The sequence below is a fragment of the Pogoniulus pusillus genome, chromosome Z (genome assembly GCF_015220805.1).
Source record: "Pogoniulus pusillus isolate bPogPus1 chromosome Z, bPogPus1.pri, whole genome shotgun sequence".
In the NCBI taxonomy this organism is placed as follows: domain Eukaryota; kingdom Metazoa; phylum Chordata; class Aves; order Piciformes; family Lybiidae; genus Pogoniulus; species Pogoniulus pusillus.
The window spans coordinates 68,844,081-68,866,860 of NC_087309.1; the positions used below are offsets into that span (position 1 = coordinate 68,844,081).

At 38.3% G+C, this 22,780-nt stretch overlaps 1 protein-coding gene across 4 annotated transcripts in view; it reads left to right on the plus strand.

Moving 5' to 3' along the window:
* The window catches only part of CEMIP2 (cell migration inducing hyaluronidase 2), a 51,317-nt gene extending 29,706 nt beyond the window's left edge, over nucleotides 1-21,611 (plus strand). For 3 of the 4 annotated variants that reach the window (XM_064176281.1, XM_064176279.1, XM_064176283.1), the window contains 17 exons: nucleotides 1,005-1,214; nucleotides 1,587-1,792; nucleotides 2,330-2,399; nucleotides 4,978-5,106; nucleotides 6,673-6,761; nucleotides 7,998-8,129; nucleotides 8,622-8,657; nucleotides 9,836-9,991; nucleotides 12,425-12,602; nucleotides 13,061-13,276; nucleotides 13,809-14,017; nucleotides 14,551-14,736; nucleotides 15,837-16,056; nucleotides 16,596-16,694; nucleotides 17,854-18,002; nucleotides 18,638-18,744; nucleotides 19,268-21,611. In XM_064176281.1, coding sequence (XP_064032351.1) covers nucleotides 1,005-1,214; nucleotides 1,587-1,792; nucleotides 2,330-2,399; nucleotides 4,978-5,106; nucleotides 6,673-6,761; nucleotides 7,998-8,129; nucleotides 8,622-8,657; nucleotides 9,836-9,991; nucleotides 12,425-12,602; nucleotides 13,061-13,276; nucleotides 13,809-14,017; nucleotides 14,551-14,736; nucleotides 15,837-16,056; nucleotides 16,596-16,694; nucleotides 17,854-18,002; nucleotides 18,638-18,744; nucleotides 19,268-19,464 — 2,589 coding nt within the window. In that variant the 3' untranslated portion in view covers nucleotides 19,465-21,611. Of the gene's footprint in view, nucleotides 1-1,004; nucleotides 1,215-1,586; nucleotides 1,793-2,329; nucleotides 2,400-4,977; nucleotides 5,107-6,672; nucleotides 6,762-7,997; nucleotides 8,130-8,621; nucleotides 8,658-9,835; nucleotides 9,992-12,424; nucleotides 12,603-13,060; nucleotides 13,277-13,808; nucleotides 14,018-14,550; nucleotides 14,737-15,836; nucleotides 16,057-16,595; nucleotides 16,695-17,853; nucleotides 18,003-18,637; nucleotides 18,745-19,267 lie in introns of those variants that run through there. The other variant, XM_064176282.1, reaches the window with a different exon arrangement.
* The last annotated feature ends 1,169 nt before the right edge of the window (nucleotides 21,612-22,780 follow it).

Sequence of the window (22,780 nt, forward strand, 5' to 3'; positions counted from 1 at the left end):
TTTGAGACGTTGCTGGATTTTGGGTTTGTAGCAGATTAGGTGGAAGAAAGTACTGTGTTCTCTCCTGCATTGCTGGTGCAGTCCCACTATGCTTTTCTTTGTTTTAGGTAGTGTTGCTGTGATGTTGTATGATTCTGAAGACAATTTCATACAATTTCTTTACTTGGTAAAGGGTTTCTGCTGAAGGGCTGTGCCCAGTTTTAAGATTCTCGTTGCAGAGATGATGTAGATGCAATGGGGTGTGTCCAGAGAAGGTGGTGTGTGGGGATACACAGTGATGATTAAGGAGGAACTGAGAAAACAAGGCTTGTCTGGAGTGGGGAAGGTGGAGAGGAGGAGGGATATCGTGACTGTCTTCATTCAGGCGCTGAGGAAGGCTTCTCTACCCACAGCAGTTCTTGGAGTTGTATAATGATAGGACAAGAGGTTTCACCAAGGCAGAGGAATGAAAGGGAAGAACCAATTGATGTCATATGAGCACCTCAGGGTGCAAGTATTCCCTGTGCAATGTGCTGAGCTGCTGTCAAAGCTGAGTGTGCTGAGCTGGTGGTTGGACCAGTTATCTCAGGTATAGATTCCTTGGAATCTATGTTATTCTGTGATTTTTTATTCAGCTATGCCTGTCCCAGGTGAGGTGTGCTGGTACACCTTCAATATAGACAAGCCTTTATGTGGGTGGCTTCTCTTTACTTGGACAGTACATTGTTACATGTAAAGAATATTTAATATGGTGGCTAGTGAAAACCAAACAGTCATGTATGGCAACTGTCTAGTGACAGTTGCTCTGTTTTAGCCACTTTTAAGTTTAGCTTTTACACTTACAAAGGATACAGTTTTGTAAGGCAGGATCTAGAGCAAGACAGTAACAATTGTTTTAACTTGTGTTGGAAACTGTGTACATCTAATTTGTGTACATCTCGGGTAGATTATACATTAACTTAAATTGCCATTGGTTAAAAGCAAATATTTGGTTATTAATTCTGGACATCCCATGATATTTTCAGATTTTGAAGAATTTTACATCTGTTCATCTCTCCTATGTGGAATTGAAGCAAATGGGCCAGCAGCAGATTGGAAGTTACCCTGTTCATTTTCACCTTTGTGGGGATGTGGATGAAAAAGGAGGTTATAATTTTAAGACTTATCTGGAAGGTCTTTCCATTCATCATTGTTTTTCCAGATGTGTGACTATTCATGGAACCAATGGCTTGCTGGTATGTGCAAGGAGAGTGAAACATACTGTATTGAAATAAATGTTGTAAAGAACATTTAGTGCAAAAATAGTCCACTCCATTCTTTATGCTTTTTTTTTAATGGCAACTAATAAACTTACAAGTGAAACCAGTTATTTATTTTTAACAGATCTCACCATTCTGTTTCCTTCATTTCTTCCAGGCAGCTAAGCTCTTAACACTTAGTAATGTGTTTGTAAGGAATAAATAAAACTATCTGCTAGAGTCCTCTGAACTACTGATACTGAAGCTTCACTCTGCATCTGTGCTGACATAGTAAAACTACATGGTACTTGTTAAATAAATCCCAGTAAATGTTATTGCTACTAACATAATGAACTTGTGTTTCTGCAGATAAAGGACACCATTGGCTATGACACACTAGGTCACTGTTTCTTCACAGAAGATGGCATTGAGCAGAGGAATACTTTTTTCAACAACCTTGGGCTAGTCACAAAACCAGGCACTCTTCTTCCTACAGACAGAAACAGCAGCATGTGTACTGGTATTAGGGATAAAGTGTATGGAAATTATGTCCCGGTGCCAGCCACAGACTGCATGTAAGTATTTCACGGTGAACAAGTAAAACCAAACCAGCTGCAGCAGTTAAACCACTAATGATCTCTTGACAACATACAGATGGGAACGTTTTTATGTATAATGTAATGCATGCAAACACCTTAAATGTGGTTCCCAGAGTAGTAGAATAGAGAAAAAGGGGGAAAAATGAAAAGAAACTTTGCTTAGCCTTTTATTACAGACAAAAAAAGTTTTGTAAAAAGATTGTTATTCCTTGTGATACTTGTTCAAAAAAGACTTAGAGATTTTAATTCTAAGTATGCACATTCTCAAATTGTCACTGCTAGTTTTTCTTCATACTACTATTATGGATGTTTATTATAACAATTTATCATTGCATCAAGTATTTGAACAATGTTAAATAGAATACTGTGCTTTGTACTAAGAGAAATATTTTTGACTAATTTAGTATATGAAGTGGTAACTGCAGATGTCAGTTTAGCTTTTTGTAATGTGCTTGTTATAAAATGAGAAGAGAGAGCTTTTCCATAGTGACTTATTTCGGCATAATATTTCAGGGCAGTTTCAACATTCTGGATTTCTCATCCCAACAATCATCTTATAAATAATGCAGCAGCAGGTTCACAGGTGAGGCATATGGATGTAATTCAACATGAACATCAACTACATGGTATTTGTAAAACCTACAGCTTTTACATTCCCAAAAATACCTACTTGTTTTGTTTATACTTGCGTGTGTTCTTTTTATGCTCAGCAGCACATTTATGTTAGGACGGTGGGTATTAAGAGATGCCAGAAATCTTTGTTGTGGCTGTAGCAGAGGAGATCTTTGTCTCTTGGTAGTTGGTAGACCTGACAGTAGTGTCAATGTAGAAATAAATCCTCTTTCCAAAGAACTAGTGCATTCATTTTAGAGCTCTGTAGTTTTCCTGTGCGTTGTCACAGGTTTACTGTGTGAATTCTGTGCAAGATTTGTCTAAATAGCCTTTTGTCATTAGAATGAAAAATTCCTACAAAAGATATGTTCACTGTGAAGGAAACAGATCAAACACTTTTATTGTCAGTCACTAATTTGTTTGCCATCAGTGACAGGCTGATGATATGTTTTACTACTTCTGAACCTTAATATTAATGCAAATCTTTTCGTAGCTGCTTGCAAAGTGAAGAAACTACTCAATGCATGTTGTGGAGGAGGGGACTGGAGTCTGTTTTGCTTTTGCATTGAATGTGCATGGCTTCAAGTGGGTTTTCCTAGACATTAGTGGGAGTGGAAAGCAAGACAAGTGGTTGTTGTTGCAAAGGTGCCAGTGCTGGAAGTGGAGTGTGTCAGCATATTCCTAGGCACAAAATATGTGATACATTTTTTTTAGAAAAATAGCATTAAAAATATTTCAATTACTTGAAAAATAAAGAATGTTAAAAAAGAGGAAAAATTTATTTTGCCTTTGTTTTGTCTGACTGCATTATTGCTCTTTTTTTTTGAGGAGGGGTGCATACAAAATTTTCTCATTGACTATCTGCCACTAGGAAGGCTCTAAACACACATCAAATCAAACCAAATTTCTTCTCTGTCTTAATTTTGCCTGCTTTGTGTGTTATTCCATTACCTTGTTTTAACATTGCAGCTAAGTTAAAGGAAACAGCTTAAATCCTGCAGGGTCTTTTTTTGCCTCTGAGTATCCTAGTAAATGTCACTTCCTTTTTTTACCGCAATATGCCTGCTCAAAGCAAGTATTTTTGTATGTTAAAAAGTTTTGCCACTCTGATATACCTCCCTTGTACAGATGTCAATACATTCATGCAAAGGGACTACAGGTTATTGTATGTCAGAAAGAGGATACGTCAACTATGTTGATACAAACTCTGCACTGTAGAGCTTTTCCTGGTAAAAACAATTCACAAGCCAAGAAAATAATTCTGTTGCACTCCTCACCCCACCTAGGTCCACTGAAGTCTGTGGTAAGGGTGTATCAGCAATAGAAGTTTCTTTTGTTTGAGCTGTGTATGGGATGGAGGGAGCTTTTCAATTTTTCTGAATGGTTGTGAATGCTTGAAAGAACTTTTTAAGTTTACTAAGCTTTTTTGGAAACATCAGGATGTGTTTTGGATAAAAATTGCTCGAGTCTGCCAAGTGCAGAGCTGCATTTAATTATATGTGAAGTAAGATCTTGGTATTTTTATTAATGGAACATTCACATTTGCTTTGGAATTGTTAATCACCAGAAACGTCAAAGTGTGTCATCATTACGAATGGGAATATGTAACTGAGAAATAGGATTTCCAGGGCTGCTTGGAAAATGAGGGTATTCTGAGTAAAGTGCGTGAAATCTTTTAAGCTGGAGTGAATTGACTTTATCCATGTTTCTTTAGCAGGAGAATAATGACTATTTTTCATGAGATGGAACATTCAGTGCACAGGAATTTTTAGATCCTATTTAACCCTTTAGTGTGCTTTACACAGTCACTTGCTGTGCAAGTGCTGTTATGATGCCACCTCTTGTGAACCTAGATGTGGCTGAAAGGAACTTTTACTGGTCTCATTTGACAGATCAATCCAGCTTCTTTAAGAGCAGGAATGTTGAAGAAGTGGAGAAAATGAACAGATGCTGAAATTATTACTGCATGTTATTGGCACACTGCTCCAAATTTGATGTACTTTTTCCCCTTCTTCTGAAAGCTGTTGTGGGTTTTTTGGCTGTGTCATTAAATTCTGATGTGAGCCGAGACAAACAAACCTTAGTCAGACTGTAAAAATGAGGAGGAGAGAGTTTGAGTATTTTACTGTAAATGGCATGACTTACTAGGAAGGAAGGAAAAGAAACAGGGAACAAAGAAAAATCTGTGATGAAATATAAGAGAAGTACAAATATTACGTTAACTGACACTTTTACAGTTTGAAATTTCAGATGATGTTTAATGTGTGCTGTTACGTGGCCTCACTGAGAAGCCAAATGTTTATTAGTTCAAATTATTCATTACAGTATAGCCTCTCTTGCAAATTCTACTTTTTAACTGGGCAGTTGTTTGGAGAGTTTATTTTGAAAAATGTATTTCATGGTGCACGATTGTTTTGGGCTATGTTCCTATCTGCTTCCTTAATTAAAATATCCATGTTTGACTTAGTGTATGCTAATTCTGTGATAAGATGCATTGGCACTGACGGTGGGACCAAACTTTATGTATGTCATTCTTTCCTTACTTGCAGGATGCTGGAATATGGTATTTGTTCCACAGGGTGGCCACAGGAGATTCTCATAGTTTAGGCATTGAAACCAAGTCAGAGCTCACACCCCTGGGAATCTTCTATAACAACAGGGTCCATTCTAATTTTAAGGTACTGTAATGCCTCATTAAAACAAATGAAAAAAAAAAAAGTTCCTTATTTGTATTTAGTCTCTTAGACATGCTGGGTTAACAGTTGGACTCAGTGATCCTGAAGGTCTTTTCCAGCTTCCACAATTCTATGATTCTGTACTTTGTTTACATTTTAAACTGGTTAGATGATGGATTTGTGCTGAGTTTGAGCTGCATGATTCTATCTAGGTATTGTAGAGTGGTATATAATCAGCATATGTGTAGTTTCTTGTCACATACTGAGTATTCACTGTGTTTAATACCCTCATAAGATATCAACAAGTACAACCAATTAAAACTGCTAATGAAATGTGTTGCCTCAGAAGAAGCATTCAGTCACTGCTGGCATTGTTTTCTACGCTGAAGAAGGCTGATCTTGGAAGCATGGAAGTTTGTTACAATTGTGATTCATCTCATAGCTTCTTACAATAGCTGTGACTAGTTTTTCTGAGTCTCTAATGTACAGTAACTCCTCAAGTGCTAGCACATGGTGGCACAATCTGACTAGAGATTAAAAGGTTTCTTTGTTAGAATGTTCTCTGCCTAGATGTAGGTATTCAGTATTGTTTTATTAATTTGGCTTTTTACAATCAGCTTAATCTATAAATGAATGTTTTCCTTCGGAATGTAGCTTCTGTGTGTGCACGTGTCTGTCTCTATATATATATGAAAAAAAAACAACAGATGGCATTTACAAGACCAACCAACTTTTCTTTGTTTGTTTGAAGTTAAATTCAGAATTACTATTGTGGTTTTTTGTTTGTTTTATACAAGTACTGTAGGACATTTGTTGAGATTGGAATTAAAACAGAAGTGTATTGTAAGGGAAATTGTATGGTTTATAGTATCTTTAAACAAGAGTGGCAGTCTGTGTGTTAAAATTCAGTGTTAAAAGGACACCCTCCACTAGCAGGTCTCAGGGTCTACTCATGTAAGAGCACTCAATTTTAGTAATAATTTGGATCAGAGATGAAAATGGCTACAGATGTTTACCTGCATACTTTAGGTTAAATAATACAAATGTGCTCTTCATCTTCTACTTTGCTCAAGTAAATTATTTCATACTGGATTACTGAGTGTCAGGTTGATGTTTGCTTGGGCAAAAATCAGCCTCACTGGTGAAGGTGGTTTAGTTTTGAGTGAAAAGCAAAGCATACAAGTTTGGTTTGACTTGTTCCATTTGTAAGACTGTTTAGAATTTACCTCAAGATTAGCTTCCAGATTTTCCAGAACAGCATCTAGAAACAAATGAGAACCTTGAGAAGTTAGAAATAGGAAGTAAACTTTTTAATTATTTCCTTTTATCTCTCCCTTTTTTCCCTTTTTTAAATAATTCTAGTGCCAGACAATTGTTTTTGTCTGCCCAGATTAGCATAAACATATCTCAGTTTTCCCTTAGGTGATATGTCAGTAAGGCCAAACTGAAAAGTCTTGAGTTTCTGTCACATGTATTGAGTGCATTGGAAAGTTTAAATTTTAGAAACTTAATGTTTGCTCTATCTTTCGGTTTGGATAATACAGATTTTTATTTCTTTGCTTGTTTCAGGCTGGTTTGTTTATTGATAAGGGTGTTAAAACAACTAATGCTAGCATTGATGATCCCAGAGAATACCTTTGTTTGGACAACAATGCAAGGTAAAGAATATTGTCTTTCAAGTGAGTGAAAAAAGGCAGAGTTCTGAGGTTGCTCTTACCTTGCATAAAGAAGAACACTTTAATAAAAAATGTAATTATTTATAAATAACCAATTAAGTTCATATGTAGTGGTTTTTTTTCTGCACCATTTCCCAAAACAGTGGGGAAAAAAATGAATGTGGCATGCCTTAAAGGAATTGGACATTTATTCTGAGCCCCTGTTCAGGGTAGTTCTCATCCTCTAGAAGACATCATTTTAATCATGTTTTACTGTCATGCTTGAAGTATTTTTTGGAATTCCTACTAAAAGTAAAGTGGTTTTAAAATTTTGCAACTTGCAACTGGATTTTAAGTAATTCTTAGAAAAAGGCTTAACAGAGTGTAGTAGTACAGCAGCTTGCCTTTCTTGCTGCTGAATTCTGATGAATCCTTCCTGATGTACCTTCTGGGCTTGGAGGTCATAGCTCAGTGATACAGTTTTACTGAAGGCTATTTACAGAGCTAGTACAATCAACTTTGTTTTCTTTCGTTTACAAAGAGAGAGAAAATAAAGCAGAGTCTTGAAAAATGTCAGGTTGTATTGTGCCCCATTATCATTGTCCTGAACTTCATATGACAAGATTGGATAATTGCATGCATCAACATTTTATTGTGATTCCGAAGCATTGACTGAAGATATAGTTCATAAGGTTCTCTTTATTTCTGATTGACCTGTGTTTAGGTTGAGGATTGTTAAGTTGCAGAAACGGAAAGGAAAAGTTCCCAATTCTGATCATACTCAAACTTTGTGTGATTTGAACTCACTAGTTTGAGGTTTTGACAGAAAACCCATATTACCCTTGTGTATTATCTCAGTCAGGAGGAGCATGTGAGAGGCAAAATGCTCTGTGAGAACATTTTGCTTGTTGACAGGGCATCAACAGAGGATAGGAGAATCTCCAGTGTATGAGATGGGGTCATGTTTCACAGCAGCCGAAGACACAGTGAAGCACTCTGAGAGGCCACTACATGAACACAGCCTGAAGGAGTTTATATGTTAATTGACAAGACTGAGACTGTCAAAACCAAATCTTGACCTTTCCTCCCCTCCAGGGGTGGGCAGGAGAGATCCAAATTTATGTACAAGTTGATCAGGATAAGAACATACATGTTTCAGGCTCTGTCAGCCCACTGTATGTGACATACATAAAACAACAATATTCTTACACTGAGTATTTGGGGGTTTATCTATCACAGGTTCCGGCCTCATCAAGATGCAGACCCTGAAAAGCCCCGAGTTGCTGCTGTTATTGACAGATTAATCTCTTTCAAAAACAATGATCATGGGGCCTGGGTCAGGGGAGGAGACATCCTCATTCAAAACTCTGGGTAAGTATTGAGAAGCAAACAGCTGCATGTTGGGAAGAAGTTTCCCCTAAAGCTTTGTTATAAAAGAGCATTACAAAAGGGTTATAAGGGAATACTAATGCTTAGCTCAAGGAACTTTACAGTGTTTTGAACTGCTTTCATACTATCCCACTATTTCAAATGAGACAAGTTTATATGTGATTTTGTAAGAACCTCCCTTAAACATCAAAAAGAAACTATGTAATAAGTCTAAAAGTTGATAGAGACAGTACCTTTATACCAGGGTATTGGTGATTTTTTCCTAAGCTCTCGTATTGCTTCTTGAAATACATAGAAAATTACTTGACTTCTTTAAACAGAGCTTTTATGTACAGGCCATCAAGTAGGTGGTGGTTCTAAATTCCATTAACTGAAAAAAATAGGTTTTCTTCAGTACGTAGCAGAATGTGCTCTTACAGTACTTTATTGTAGGATAATCAGCAAACACAACTGAAGCTTTGAACTTTCTTACAGGTTTGCAGACAATGGAATAGGTTTGACATTTGCTAGGTGAGTACTTCCTGTTAACTGTTTCTAATTGGTCTAGCCTAGAGGCTTAGCACTTATACACCCATCTGCTGAAATTAACAGCAATACTTTCACAAGACTACAGTTAAATATTGGGTCCCAGTTCTGTTTCTGGTGGTGCAGATGAAGTTCCAAAGACTGTGAAATAACACGGCTCCCAAAGTTTGCACTTCAATTCAGTCTGTGCTTGGTTTATACCACATTTTGCTGCATCTTCACCAGAAGGGTTGAGTACCTGTATACCCAGGGTTTTGTTGGCATTATATGATGCCTTGGACAGTTTTGATTTTTATATATTCTGAACTTTTGAAACTAAGTAATAGAAAAGAGATGGGATGAGCATTTAGAGAGGGCGTAGTCTTCTTTCTAATAGAAAATACTGAGCGGCTTAGAGAGTAAGCCAGTATTGCTGCCATTGTGCTGCATGTTGTGGCAGCTACTACAAACCGATTCTAGAACTGTGAAAATGAGCTGTAAAAAAAAGAGTGCTGCACTACGAAGGAAGATAGACCGTTCAATGCTTAGCTCTCTGCTGATGTTGGGGTTAGCCTGTAATCTTGTGAATTATTAAATCTATTGCTCTATCGATTGTACATGAATGAGGTGCTGGAAAGTATTCAGAGAAGGGCAACAAAGCTGGTGAAGGGCCTGGAACACAAACCCTATGAGGAGAGGCTGAGGGAGCTGGGGTTGTTTAGCCTGGAGAAGAGGAGGCTCAGGGGGGACCTCACTGCTGTCTACAACTACCTGAAGGGAGGTTGTAGCCAGGTGGGGGGTGGCCTCTTCTCCCAGGCAACCAGCAATAGAACAAGGGGACACAGTCTCAAGTTGTGCTGGGGTAGGTATAGTCTGGATGTTAGGAGGAAGTTCTTGCCAGAGAGAGTGATTTGCCATTGGAATGGGCTGCCCAGGGAGGTGGTGGAGGCACCGTCCCTGGAGGTCTTCAAGAAAAGACTGGATAAGGCACTCAGTGCCATGGTCTATTTGACTGTCTAGGGCTGGGTGCTAGGTTGGACTGGATGATCTTGGAGGTCTCTTCCAACCTGGTTAATTCTATGATTCTATGACTCTTTACAGTATTAAAAGTAGGACTATGCCTTGGTATCTTTATATGCTGGAAAGTGTTGGCTAAAAGCTTATTTCTGATTTTGCTTTGTTAGCGATGGGAGCTTCCCAAATGATGAAGGTGCCAGCCAGAAGGTATCTGAGTCATTGTTCATAGGTGAGAGCAAGAATTATGGGTTTCCAGGTGGCCAGAATAAATACGCGGGAGCTGGAGGAATAGACAGCAAGGCACGCACTCTGCCTAGAAATCGGTAAGTTACGACTGAAGGAAGTAGAAATGTGACATGAAACGTTCTCTGTATCAGATCTAAGTGGTCTTGTCACTTGAGCTGTGAGAGGTTAGGACTCTGAAAGTGACATACTCCCTTTGTGTTCATCTGCTTCACTCTTGTATTTAGCGTAGTCAGTTGTCATCAGATGCTACCACAGGTCGCTATTGTGTAGCAATTTAAGTTATTCTACTCTACTGAAACAGTCTTAACATTTGGGCCTGGAAGAGAGAAGGAAAGAGCCTTTTTTTGGGTAAGAGAATTTCAAGGGTTAGTTTAGGACTAGAGAATACAGTCTGTGACAAGTAGCAATTTCTAACTGTGATCCTTTTCTTTCTGCCTTGTTATGATGCTTGTTCAATACAGTGCCAGATTCTTCCCTTGCCACACAGTAGGAAAGAAGACTGAGGTAGATCTAGGCCACTTGGATTTTTTTGCTGCCTAGCCATATAGAGGAGAGAAGTTAATGTGATGGTGATAAATGCCATGTTCAGCCTAGATGAGCAGAACAGCTGGTGTTGGAGGGGGGACCTCTAGAAGTCATCTTGTCCAGCTTCCCTGCAGATTGCATAGGACTGTGTTCATACAGGTTTAGAATGTGTCCAAAAATAAAGATCACAACCTCACTGGATAACCTGTGCCTTGCTACCCTCAAAGTGAAAAACTTTATTATGTTCATGAGGAATCTCCTGTTTTTCAACTTATGCCTATTTCCCCCAGTCCTGTCATTGTGTACCACTGGAAAGAATGTGGTTCCATCCTCTTTACACCCTGCTTTCAGAGATTCTTGAACATAGATGAGATTCCTGCCTGATCCTTCTCTGCTGCAGGCTGAACAGTCTGAGGCATCCCAATGCTCACTTCTATGGGAAGTACTCTAGTGACTTAATCATCTTTGGCCCTTCATTGAACTCTACCCAGTGATTTTATGTCTCTCTTGACAAGCACTTTAGATGTGGTTTCACAAGTGCTGAATAGATGGGAATAATCACTCCTCTCAGTCTATTGGAAGCAGATCTGTGCTCTGAGGGCAGCCTGGGATACAATTTGCCCTGTTACACTATTGGTTTATGGTCAGTTTGGTTTCTGCCAGGACCTGTATGTCCTTTTATGTAGTTCGTAGGGTTGTTGCTCCGTAGGTGCGCCACAACTTTGCACTTCCTTGTGTTGAACTTTTTGAGGTTCCCATCACCCATTTCTGCAGCCTCTTCAGGTCTGTCTGAATGGCAGCACAATTCTGTGGTGTATCAACTGCTCTTTACAGTTTTGTTCCTCTGAAAGTTGTCAAGACTCCACTCGGTGCTGTCATCCAGATCTTGAACAGGATGGAACCCTTTGCTGACCTGTACACCACAGGTTATTGGCATCCAAACAGACTTCGTGCTACCACCCTCTGGATCCCAGCATTCAGCTAGTTTTAAATCTGTCTCTGTCCTCTCGTCCAACCTTCACAAGGATCTTATGAGAAACAGTGTCAAAAACCTTACTGAAGTTTGTGCAGATGTGTTAACTGCTCTCCACTCACATGTCTAAAATGATTTCTAGAATTAGCTGCCCTATCACCTTTCCAGGGACCAGCCTGCAGTTCTCTGGGTGCTCGTTGAAGTTGAAGTGACCATTTGCTTTCCTCTAGTCTACAGTAACTTCTGCCAGTTGCCTTTATCAGTGAAAGTACAGGTGATTCTGTTCTCTCCTTCCTCGACTCTGCCTTGGTGAGACCACATCTGGAGTATTGTGTCCAGTTCTAGGCTCCCCAGTTCAAGAACGGCAGGGTTATATTAGAGATTGTCCAACAGTGGACTATAAGGATGGTTACGGGACTGGAGCATCCCTTAGGAGGAAAGGCTGAGAGACTTAGGACTGCTTAATCTGGAAAAGAGAAGACTGAGAGGAGATAACACAATGTTTGTACATATCTGAAGATATATCTTCTGGATATAAGTATCAAGAAGAAGGTACTCATCTCTTTTCAGCAGTGTCCTGTGACAAAACAAGGGGTACTGGGTGCAAACTAGAAAATAGGAAATTCTACCTCGACATGAGAAAAAACTTGTTCACTGTAAAGGTGACAAAGCACTGGCACAGGCTGCCAGGTGATCCTGCTTTAGCAGTGGGGCTGAACTCAGTGATCTTCAGAGGTCCTTTCCAACCTCTACCATTCTGTGATTCTTCTGCTATATTTGTGAATGGACAGTGGTAGCTCTTCTAACAAGAAAACTCAAGAGAATAGGGGAGTTTTTTGACTCACTAGATAAAGAAATTCTTGTTTCTGCACTTTACTGAGATCTAACCTGCAAGTAATTCTCTTAATGTTGCTTTCTTAATTCCTCAAGAAGGAAATGTATTTATGATACAGATTCAGGTATGTCATGTTTTTTGTAACAGGATGCTATAAATATTTTTTTACATTAACAGGACATTTCCTATCAGAGGCTTTCAAATTTATGATGGACCTATCCATCTCACCAAGTGCACATTCAAAAACTTTGTGCCGACTCCAGACAGATTTACCAGTGCAGTTGGATTCTTGATGAAAAATCAATGGCAGATGACACCGAAAAACAATATTTCTCTTGTGAAGTTTGATCCAAATGTAAGTTTGCAACAAGTTTTGTTTTATTCTTGCAAATAGCTTTTTTTCTCTTGTTGCTGTACTTAAATGTCCAGAGGCCCTAGGTCATCCTTTCCATACATCTCTACTCTAGAGTTTCTCTTTTGGCTGGAAGTCATCCAAGGTGTGTTCTTTGTCTCCCAATCAAAATAGAATTTTCCAAGGGAGATGTAGGATACATTACATTTATTTTTGTAAGGTTCATTCCCCCCTTAGCAAGGTATTTTCAGTTGCAAGTATTGACACTGTTTAGAAGCAGGAGCTGTCCTGAGCCTGTTAGTAAAAATCAAAATGTCTGTTTTGAAACATTGTATTGTCTTTGCCGTAAGGATTTTAATGATCTTTGTTGAATTTCTGTGTTTCTGTGGGCATGCAAATATTGGTCTGTGCTTTGCCTGGAGAGGGGAATAGTTGAATAAATACCTGTTTATTGCTGCCAGGTTTCTTTGAAAGCCTTCTTTGGAAAACCTGGACCCTGGTTTGAAGAAGGAGATCTGGATGGTGACAAGAACTCAATATTTCATGACCTAGATGGTTCAGTGACTGACTACAAGGATACTTATGTTGGCAGAATGGATAACTACTTAATTCAACAGCCCAAATGCATTAATATTACAGAATGGAATGGAGTGGTGTGCAGTGGGATGTATGCACAGGCTAGTACTTTTGAACCTTTCTGTTTGGGGCAAATAAGAATAATTTTGGGTGGCAGGAGGAATGTAACCAATGTAAGTTTATATATATCACATTTCCTTCAGCTCATGAGCAGGGATTATGGTATTAGATGCTACAAGATAAAACCAAATGTGTGTGCATGATAGGAGTTCTCTCTGTGGCCCTGTGTGCTAAAACATGTTGGATTGGAGGTATTTTCTTCTTAAAAATTCTGTATATTTGTTTTTTAGCAGAGTGAGTTTTTAGAGGCATTTTATTTCTTCCTTCGTTTCTATTCTTTCTCACTTGTTTTTGTTTTGCTTGTGGGTTTTGTTGTTGGTTGTTTCCATTTGTAAAAAAACACCGGAATCTACAGTAGTTTTTCAAATAGTGCTTTAATTTCAGGAGCTATTTGTATTGCACAACTCAACATCATTTGGCTAATAATCTACTGCTTATTCTTTACTCTTTTCAGTTCCTTCTTGTAATATCCAAATTTCCCTGTTTTCCTTTCATCCTCCTAATACTACATAGGTTTATGTCCAAACATGGAATGGACAGAATCTTTCCATGACTATCACACGAGATGAATACCCAGCCAGTCCCATGGTTCTCCGGGGTATTAACCAGAGAGCTGTCTTTCAACAATACCAACCAGTAGTGATGCTTCAAAAGGGCTACACAATACATTGGAATGGAAAAGCTCCGAACGTCACCTATCTCTATCTCATTAACTTCAACAAGTATGTTTATTTTCTTTCATGTCTTTGGTCATAAGGCAATAACCAAGGTAATGTGCTGCAGAATTAGCATGTGTGAGCTTGCAGCTGTCAGCAAAGCTTGATCTTGGGTGGGTTGGTTGGTTTGTTTGTTTTTGATGATTGCAAATGCTAAAGCATCTAAGCAAGAGATTAAGCAGTAGACTTTCACCAAAATGTAAATTTTTATCTGGTACGGTGTCCTTAAGGAAAGTACTCTGGAGAAGAAAATGTGCAAATAGTGAATTTGAGCAGAACTGGAGTTAAATAATTTAGCATACTTGATTTTGTTGTCAGACAAACTTTTTAAATGTATAAAATCAAATATATCCTGAAAATGTCAAAATTAGTGTTACATTCAATGAAGCACTTCTGTAGAGAGGGAAAGAAAGATCTTCTGTTTGAGGGCTTTGAGATTTTTTTGTGTTCCTGTTTTTTGGGAGTTTTTTGAGCGGACTGTTTGTGTGTTGTGATCTAAACTGTTCCTACAGTGAATCATACATTCTATTTTGTTTCAGAAATGACTGGATTCGTGTTGGTCTTTGTTATCAACCAAACACAGATTTCGTTATAGTAATGGAAACTTTTCAAAGGCGGTCATCTGCTCTGTCAAACAAGGTGGAGCGCTACCTGCCTGTAGCTTCAATGGCAGAGCTTGAAAAGAATCGATCGCTCAAGAAGTTTTACTTTGACAACAGTACTGGGTAACTCCTAACTTGACCCTGTTGGAAGCTGTCACTTAATTTGAAAATATCCAGTTCTGTAGTTCTAAAAGCAGCTGATTGAAAAGGCTGCGTAAGAGGAAATCAGTTGTGAAGGACTTCCAAGTCATTTGATGTGACTCTGGATCTCCAAAGCACAGTGGTTATCACTGAAATACTTTTCTAAGAGCTCCACAGTTGCCACAGATATTTCCTGTCGCATGTCTGCGGAAAATGTGGTATCTGGCATACTGCAGAGCAGTGTCTTTCAGGAAGTAACTTCTAAATCATTGAAGAAAATTTATACCATCATGTTAAACTGAAAATTGTAAAAGCTTCCAGGAAGTTTCTGTGTCAAAGGCATTATTAAGAATATATTTCGTATAAACCCTAATCTGTTTTCAGACCTCTCAAAAGTATTTAAGAGTCCTTGTCTCATTGGAAAGCATGTCTGAGAGGCCACTGAGATCTTACTGATGGTCTTAATTTATTCAAAGCTGGCTGTATCTTAAGCCACTTGTGTTTTGTGAGTATTGCTCTGTAGTTTATAATTAGTTCTCTTATTTATTTTGTTCCCCTATCTGCTACTTTGTCTGTAGTAAATGAAGCTTTTGAAAAAATATTTACATTTCTTTTGGCTAACAGCTGCAGTTAAATATTTAACAGAACAATTATGTGTATTTATGTACTGTGGAGATTAAGGACCACTCCCCTAAATTTCATTCGCAGACATTCATAACAGTACACTTACATTATTCAGTTATGGTGGGAGAAGATGAATGTCCAAGCAGTTACTGCTGCTCATATACAAAGATCTAAAGCAGTTTGTTTTTTTGTTTCAAGCCAGTGAGTTCAGGAGTGAATTTTCAAAGCATTTGTGATCACCACAATGTCTCCTTTAGTGGTTGGGAATTTCAGATATGTCAGTAGAGACTTGTTAATTCTAGGAAACTGTAAATGCATTTTTAAAGTTTGATCAGTGGTACAAAAGTGAATATTGTAGTTTACTTCCTTCTGGAAGTCAGTAAATGTAGCTGTTAGGGTGTGGCATTAATATCTGTTTCCAGGAATTGATCTAGATTCTTTTCCCTCCCTTTGTGTAGATTACTGTTTTTGTTTCTTCAAGCCAAATATAGTAGGGATGGTCACAGTTATTGCTCATCTCAGGGATGTGAAAGGATCAAGATTGTGACCAAAGATTCAACAAAAGGGATCAGTAACTGCATGGCAAAAGCTTACCCAAAGTATTACAAAGCACCAACCATCATAAAGCAGATGCCAGTAAAAGCTACTTTACCATGTACAAAATGTGGCACAACTCAGGTAAAATAAAAAATGCAAAAACTTCATGAACCGTATATGTCTTATCACTTAAAGCAGAATTTCAGTCTTTCAGTACCAGTTCTTGAAGGCAGGGAGTCCCTTGTAGAAAAAGGGTTTTATATTTTGTTTTTGGAAAAATACTCTTTTCATCTCACCCTCTTCACTGCTACAGTGAATGAATATTGGGAAATTTGATGTCTCCTGTTCTCTTTTCTCCATGTAGGATAACCTTGTTGCTGAGATCTGTATGTTATTGGCCGTCCTTCTCTCTTCTTTTTTTGATCTCTGTTTATTAGCAAGAGCTTGAAATTGCGTTATAAGTTCTATACGGACTGAGAAATAGGCTGAGAATACAGAATAAAACAGACTGCAGTGCGCATTATGATGTTTATTATCATTGCCTGTACCATAAGTAGTGCCACTGACAAATGGGTGCATTTGCTTTGGAGCATGGGCAATCTGCTGTAAATTGATATGGTAGTGTTATTAAAGATTCATGCATGGATGTGTGTACTTAACATGTTTCATCTGATATCCAGATGGTATTCACCAGTGATCCTCATAAAAGCTACCTCCTTGTGCAGATTAATTCATATGGTAACAAAGAACTAAGCGGAGGTCAGCAAGCATTTATTTCTGTAAGTATTCTTTATGATTTTTCTTCTAACATTTTCTTTTTAGCACAATTATACAGCTCTGCATAATACTGTCCTCACTTTCCATCACTTCAGTGAAAAGTGTTGGTTCATAGTTTAAAAACTCTAACAGTCAAAAAACAGATGTTCTATCATCAGAAAATAAGGCTCCAGATTTCCATTTTTGTATTTTAATCCTTTCCTGATGGAGGGAAAACTATATTAGCAAGGAAGAGTTTAAAATCTTCAGATTTCTGTGGAAATCTGGATGAATAGACGTTTATTGATGTCTTCTTTTGAAGAAGAGAAAAACAAACCCCAAAAAAACCTCAAACACTATCCCTGGAACAGCCCAACATAAAACAAATGCAACCAAACAAAACCAACCAGAACAAAACAAACCCACCCAAACAACCTGCTAGTTAAATCCATGTTGCTGAAAGTGTTTTTGTGTTAAAAAAGTAGTGGGTTAATCATTGAAGCTTTGCAAAACTCCTTAAAGATGGCGATTCCTAAAGGGTCCATAGAGATTTATGGATTTCTTTTCTGATGTGGTCCTGATCAGCCTAGTGTTATAATGCTATGTGAGAACTAATTTACATTGACTTTTCTATTTGGATACCACAGGAGACTTGTATGTAATGCCAAAATGACAACAGACATCCTCCAGCCATAAAGCTTGAAGTTTGCATGTAGCTTACGCTCTGCAGTATCCGTACGTTAGTATGTTTGAAAGAGTAACGCTCTGGAGTTACTTAGGCAGATGGCACTTGAGCAGCTGCAGACGCTTGCAGGCATGTGTGCTGTATCCAAAGCACTACAAGCAGGCTGGAACTGGGCTGCTGTAGAGGCAGATTGACTGTACTGTTGCCAAGAAGCCCAGGTGTTTGCTTCAGCATCTGAATTTTGGCTTCCTGAAACGAGAATGATGATGAAGTCACCCTGAAATATATGATCTTCCTGTAGATGTCAGGATCTGAAGGCTCCCATGCAATGTGAAAGTCCCACTGAAAGCCTCCTCTCAAGAGAGAAGGTGCTAGGGAGAAGCAAGTATTTGTAAACAGATTATTACATGACAGTCTAATGTAGATTAACACTGACTGCAGTAGAATCACTATTGAGTTTAAGAAAGAACAAAGTTCTCTTTTCTTTTCCCATTCAGGTCAATGACACTAAGTTTTCCTTCAAGGATAATGGTATACTTCTTGTTGTAGTTGATGCCTGTATTGGCACAGTGTCAGGAAACAAATTATTTTCTGGAGGAGACAGTAAGCATGTAGAGGAATATTTAAAATCTGGTATTCCACAAAGGTATGTGTAATAACTGTTTATTTCCAGTATGTCCTGTAAGCTGTACCTCTCTTCTCTAATGAGGATTTAATTAAGAGTGTCTGTCGAGGAGCATTGAAAGTGAGCAAAATATGTATCTAAGTAGAGGGAGAAAGATAAACACAGGAGCATTTAAACAGATAATTTAGCCTTATTTGAGAGAACAAAGCAACTCAAAATTTGAACACTTAATTTTCCAATGTTACCTGTCTTTCACCTAAAACAAGAAATTTTGTTGTTGTAACTGTATATCATACAATAACGTTTTGTGTAAAACAAGAGTAACTTTTTGTTTAGTAAATCAGCTAAGGACATCAAGAACTGTGTGACAAAATACACTGTTCTCTCCCCATCTAGGGAGAAAATTGTTTAAAGAAACTTAAAACATTAATGTCAGATAAATCAGCATTCTAATATTCTAATTAGCTCTCTAATGATTGCTTTTCTAGTTACTGCTTTCAGAGAGAGTTGACTGTTTCCACATTGTGGAATGACATGGTGTGAATACTCTTAAGCAAATGGACCACAAGGTCAACTAGCTGTAAAAGCTTGCATCAAAATATTAAGAAAAGTTTGTATTTGTAACAGCTGCTGTCTCTGCACCATTTCTGCTGCAGGTCTATTGTTCTACTGAGCACAAGAGGTGATGTAGTATTTCCTAATAACTTATCAGAAGCCTTAATGTCTCTGGGGACAGCCAAACCGCCTTATCTTCAGAGCAACGGTTGGTGGAAGCTTTGCACGTCTCTTTTGACACTGCCTTGGTCTTTGTGTTTATGTTGGCATGGCGGGTTTCTCACAGGGTGTGTGAAAAGGATGCAGCTGGTGGAGGAGAGTTGCCAGTTTGCACTGGTGTGGGCTGGTATGTTTCAGCCCTTGCTGAGATGTGGGAGTGGGCAGAAAACTGTTGCCCCAAAGGATGTTGTGTGAAGCTGGTTGCAAGCGGAAAGTGCCTAGCAATTCTTCAAGCCTGTGAGTCACAGAAAAAGAGTCTCAGTGCCGTCTGATAAAACAGTTTTCATAACCATCCTGATAGCTGTGTTTTGAAATTAATTATTTCAGAGTATTCAGTACTAAAAATCAGTATTTCCTTGTAAGGTGCACATGATGCAAAGAGCGAATTCATGTCCTGAATAATATGTGGAGAGGAATTTTAGAGAAGCATGGCATTCCCTTTCCAACCCAGTGCTGTGTTGTGCTTGAATGGGTTTGGCTGGTTTGGTAACACTGAGCTATTTTTGTCACAGGAAGCATGGCCTTTCTGGGATTCAGAGGAAATTTTAAGCCATCCTGGATTAAGTTGTTTACTGGTCCTGCTGAGCACGGGCTCATTCAGATAGAAAGATATATTCCTTTACAACTGGAAGAATATGGCTGTGCCAGAGTGATCAAAAACCAACGGAAAGACCTCGAGCTTCTGAAGAAGGCTATGCGATCTCACTAAAGACTAAGATGTACATAAAAGCTGGGGAAAAAACTGTGAACTAACTTATTTTTTAATTTATGGCCTTTTAAACTCTATTGTTATCCAAGTAAATCATGTTACTGTCTGACAGATGTTTGCCAGCATTGACCGCTTGAATGCCAATTTGTGCACCTTCTAGTTGTACAAAATATTAAAGAATTTATTAGTATTTGTATAAACAGGTTTCAGAGATTTTTCAGATGTTTGTATTTACTGTAAACAAGTTCCTTCTGTTTAATACTCCTTTTGTATGTGAAAGGATTTCATAAAAGCCGTAAGTTTTTTTTATACAGGTTTTGGAGTGCATCTTGGATTACTTGAAAGATTAGCATTAAAGTCTCCATAAACAACTTGAATCAGTGATTTTAACTCTGGAAATTTTCCTCATCTGTTTAGGTGCTTTCCTGAGGGTTTACATAGCAGTCAGCAGAATTACATTCTCAGTCTGCTTTCCAGGGTGTGAGAAACAATTTCTTCAGTGCAGGTAGTTCAATCAAAGGGCTTTAACTGCGGTAAAATTGTTGTTTTGCTGTATGAAACATGGAGAGAAGTTCAAAGATTGAGCCCAGGACTGGGTGAGGATTGTGTACTGTGCAACACAACTGTTTGCACCATCATGGCATATACAGCAGAAAATTACTGCCATTCTTTGGGATTGCTGTTTACTCTCCACCCCTAAATATACAAATACCTATGAGAGCTACTTCAGTAAACAGTCTGGGTGTTAAGGCAGCAATTTTGGGTACATCTTGATTTCAAACTGTTAAAGCTTTTATCCAGAATGGTAAACCTGAGATACTGTTACTCTCAATTTGTTATGAAATTATGTATCTGCTCTTGCAATTGGGTTCTTTTTTTGGTTTGTGTTTTTTTGTTGTTCTTGGGATGTTTTAGAGTGTTGGTTTGTTGGTTGTGGGTGCTGCTTTTTTATTTTTTTTTGTGGTGGTGGGGTGTTGTCTGTTTTAGGGGTGATGGTGGTGTTGCTAAAGCTATCCCAGCCTTCAGTGAGCGAAAAATGCTCTCAGTTCATTCAGGCATGTTATCTTTTGCCTTCTAGTATACTCATGTTGCTAATTCCTGTTGATTATTATATTAGGTCAGTTTTAGTTCTCTTGGTTTTGCAATTACTTGACTCTTTATGCAGATAGTGTGGAAACAGTTTTAAAGAACTGAGGCACAGCTGCTGTTTTCAGGATCCTAGTCTCTGAAATTAGATTTCAGAGACTATAAAGATGCATTTCATAGTAGGGAACAATAGGTGCCGTAGAGCTAAAATGTTACCAGAGTTCTAATAAAACTGACAATAGTTGTTTTTTCTTCTATATGTTCACATTCATTCTAGCTGGTATAATATACCTACCATTCAGAGATGCTTTGTGATTTGAATTCAAACTGGAATGACTGTTGGAAATTAACTATATGCCTGCCTTTTCCAAAGATGTTGAAAAACTGGGGATTTTTCTTTTGTGCTTTAAAGAAGATTAGATGCAGTAGCACACCTGTTATTCTGCTCAGTTAGAATATGCTACCTCAGCACTACAACTGAACTGCCTGGTCTAGTGTAGTTTCCTAGGTAAGAGAGGAGAGCACACGAGTGATGAAGTTCACAGGTGACTGATGTTACTTTTGTTGTAAGAACAAGCCAAATGAATGATTGTGTGTTTTGCAAGTGTTTTGATGCACAGTTCTTGTAAAATACTAAAACAAACAAAAAAAAAAAAAAAAAAAAGTTTTGTTAGGGGGAGGTGGTGGTAAATCTTTCCAGACTAGCTATAATATTTGGTGTTACTAGTGCAGAACAATGTGATTTGAATGCTCTAAGTTTAGTAGTCATAATGTTTGGGGATTAAAATGGTTTTAAAACTTCTACTGCTCTGTGGGTCGTACTCAGTAGAGAAATACCAAGGAGGCAAGGACCTTCATGCTTGTGAAGCTGGCCATTATTTATGAGTTTCTGCTGTTTTAAGCCATCTTGTAAAAAAATGTACTTAGAAGTGCAAGGTGTATTCTGATGTAGGACTTACTGATGGATGATTGGACCTGAAGCTGAAGTGTTGCCTTTTGTGTCAATTTAAACACTTGATAAATAGCATAAATAAATTTTTACATCTGACAAGGCAATCAAATGTTGGGTCTCTTCTGTTCTTGTATCTCTGTCTGTAGAGTTGATGACCCTGCTTTGAGACATACAGTGTCCTGAGCCAACTCAAGGGTTGCCTGCCATCCCAAGTGCCCCTGTGGTTGTATGTGATTAAAACTGCCTTTCTTTTTCAGGTGCACAATCTGCCCCAGCCTGCTAGAACCGAGCCACACACTTTTCACCTCATTCCTGAAATTCATCTGTGGCATCTGTCTCCCAGTCCCACTCCAGAAGCCATTGTAAGAGCATCTTCATGGACAGGCGTTGTATATAAATCAACTTATTTCCATTTCTTACTCAATTGGTGGTGTTCTGCCGTAAGGTTTAAAGCTCATGTGGCTGGTGAAAGAAATGCAAGTTTAAAAACCTAACTAATGTATTAGGAATTTTTAAGGCATGTCAGGCTCATGTTCCTGTTCTGTAGGTTGTTGAGGTGGTTTATTCTGTAATTGTTAGAATGTTTTAAAACCAACGAAAGAATAAACTGCTTAGTATACTATCAGTAAGACACTCTTTCTGGTCTAAGACACCACTGAAAATCCAATACATGAGCTGGAGACCCATGCATAAAGAGGTGGGATAAGGGCAGGAGCATGCTTCAGAAAAAAAATACTTAATTCTACTTATTTTGTGACTTCAGTGACAGCTGAGACCCCAGATAACTTCTGATCCAGGATGTGAAAACACGTTTTCCTGTTTGGACTAAGTCCTGTGATTTACTTTGCTTCCCATCAACTTTTCACATAATGTAGGTTATACATCTTGGGACAGTCACTTGGCGCTGACTGGAAGTTTGATGATAGCGGTGTTACGTGGTGCAGTGAATGAAGGTCAAAAGGGTGCTCAGTGGCTACATATGTTTAAGGTGGTCCTGATATTATCCTAATGTCCAGACATCTGTGAATTACAAAGAAAAGCAGTGACTTCCCAAGTTCAGAATTGTTTCCACGTGAGCTTTTCCCAGAGTTACTTTTCCATCTTTTTAGTCATACTTGTTGTAGGACTTGTGAGAAGGAAGGTTCTGTCCTTTCTTAGCATTCAGAGTTTCTCTTTCCTAATGTCCTCTTTTTTTAAATTGCATCTTATGCTAGTTAAAATTCTGAAATCATACTCACTGTCTTTGGCTTGTAAGAATTCACAATATTTTTAATAATA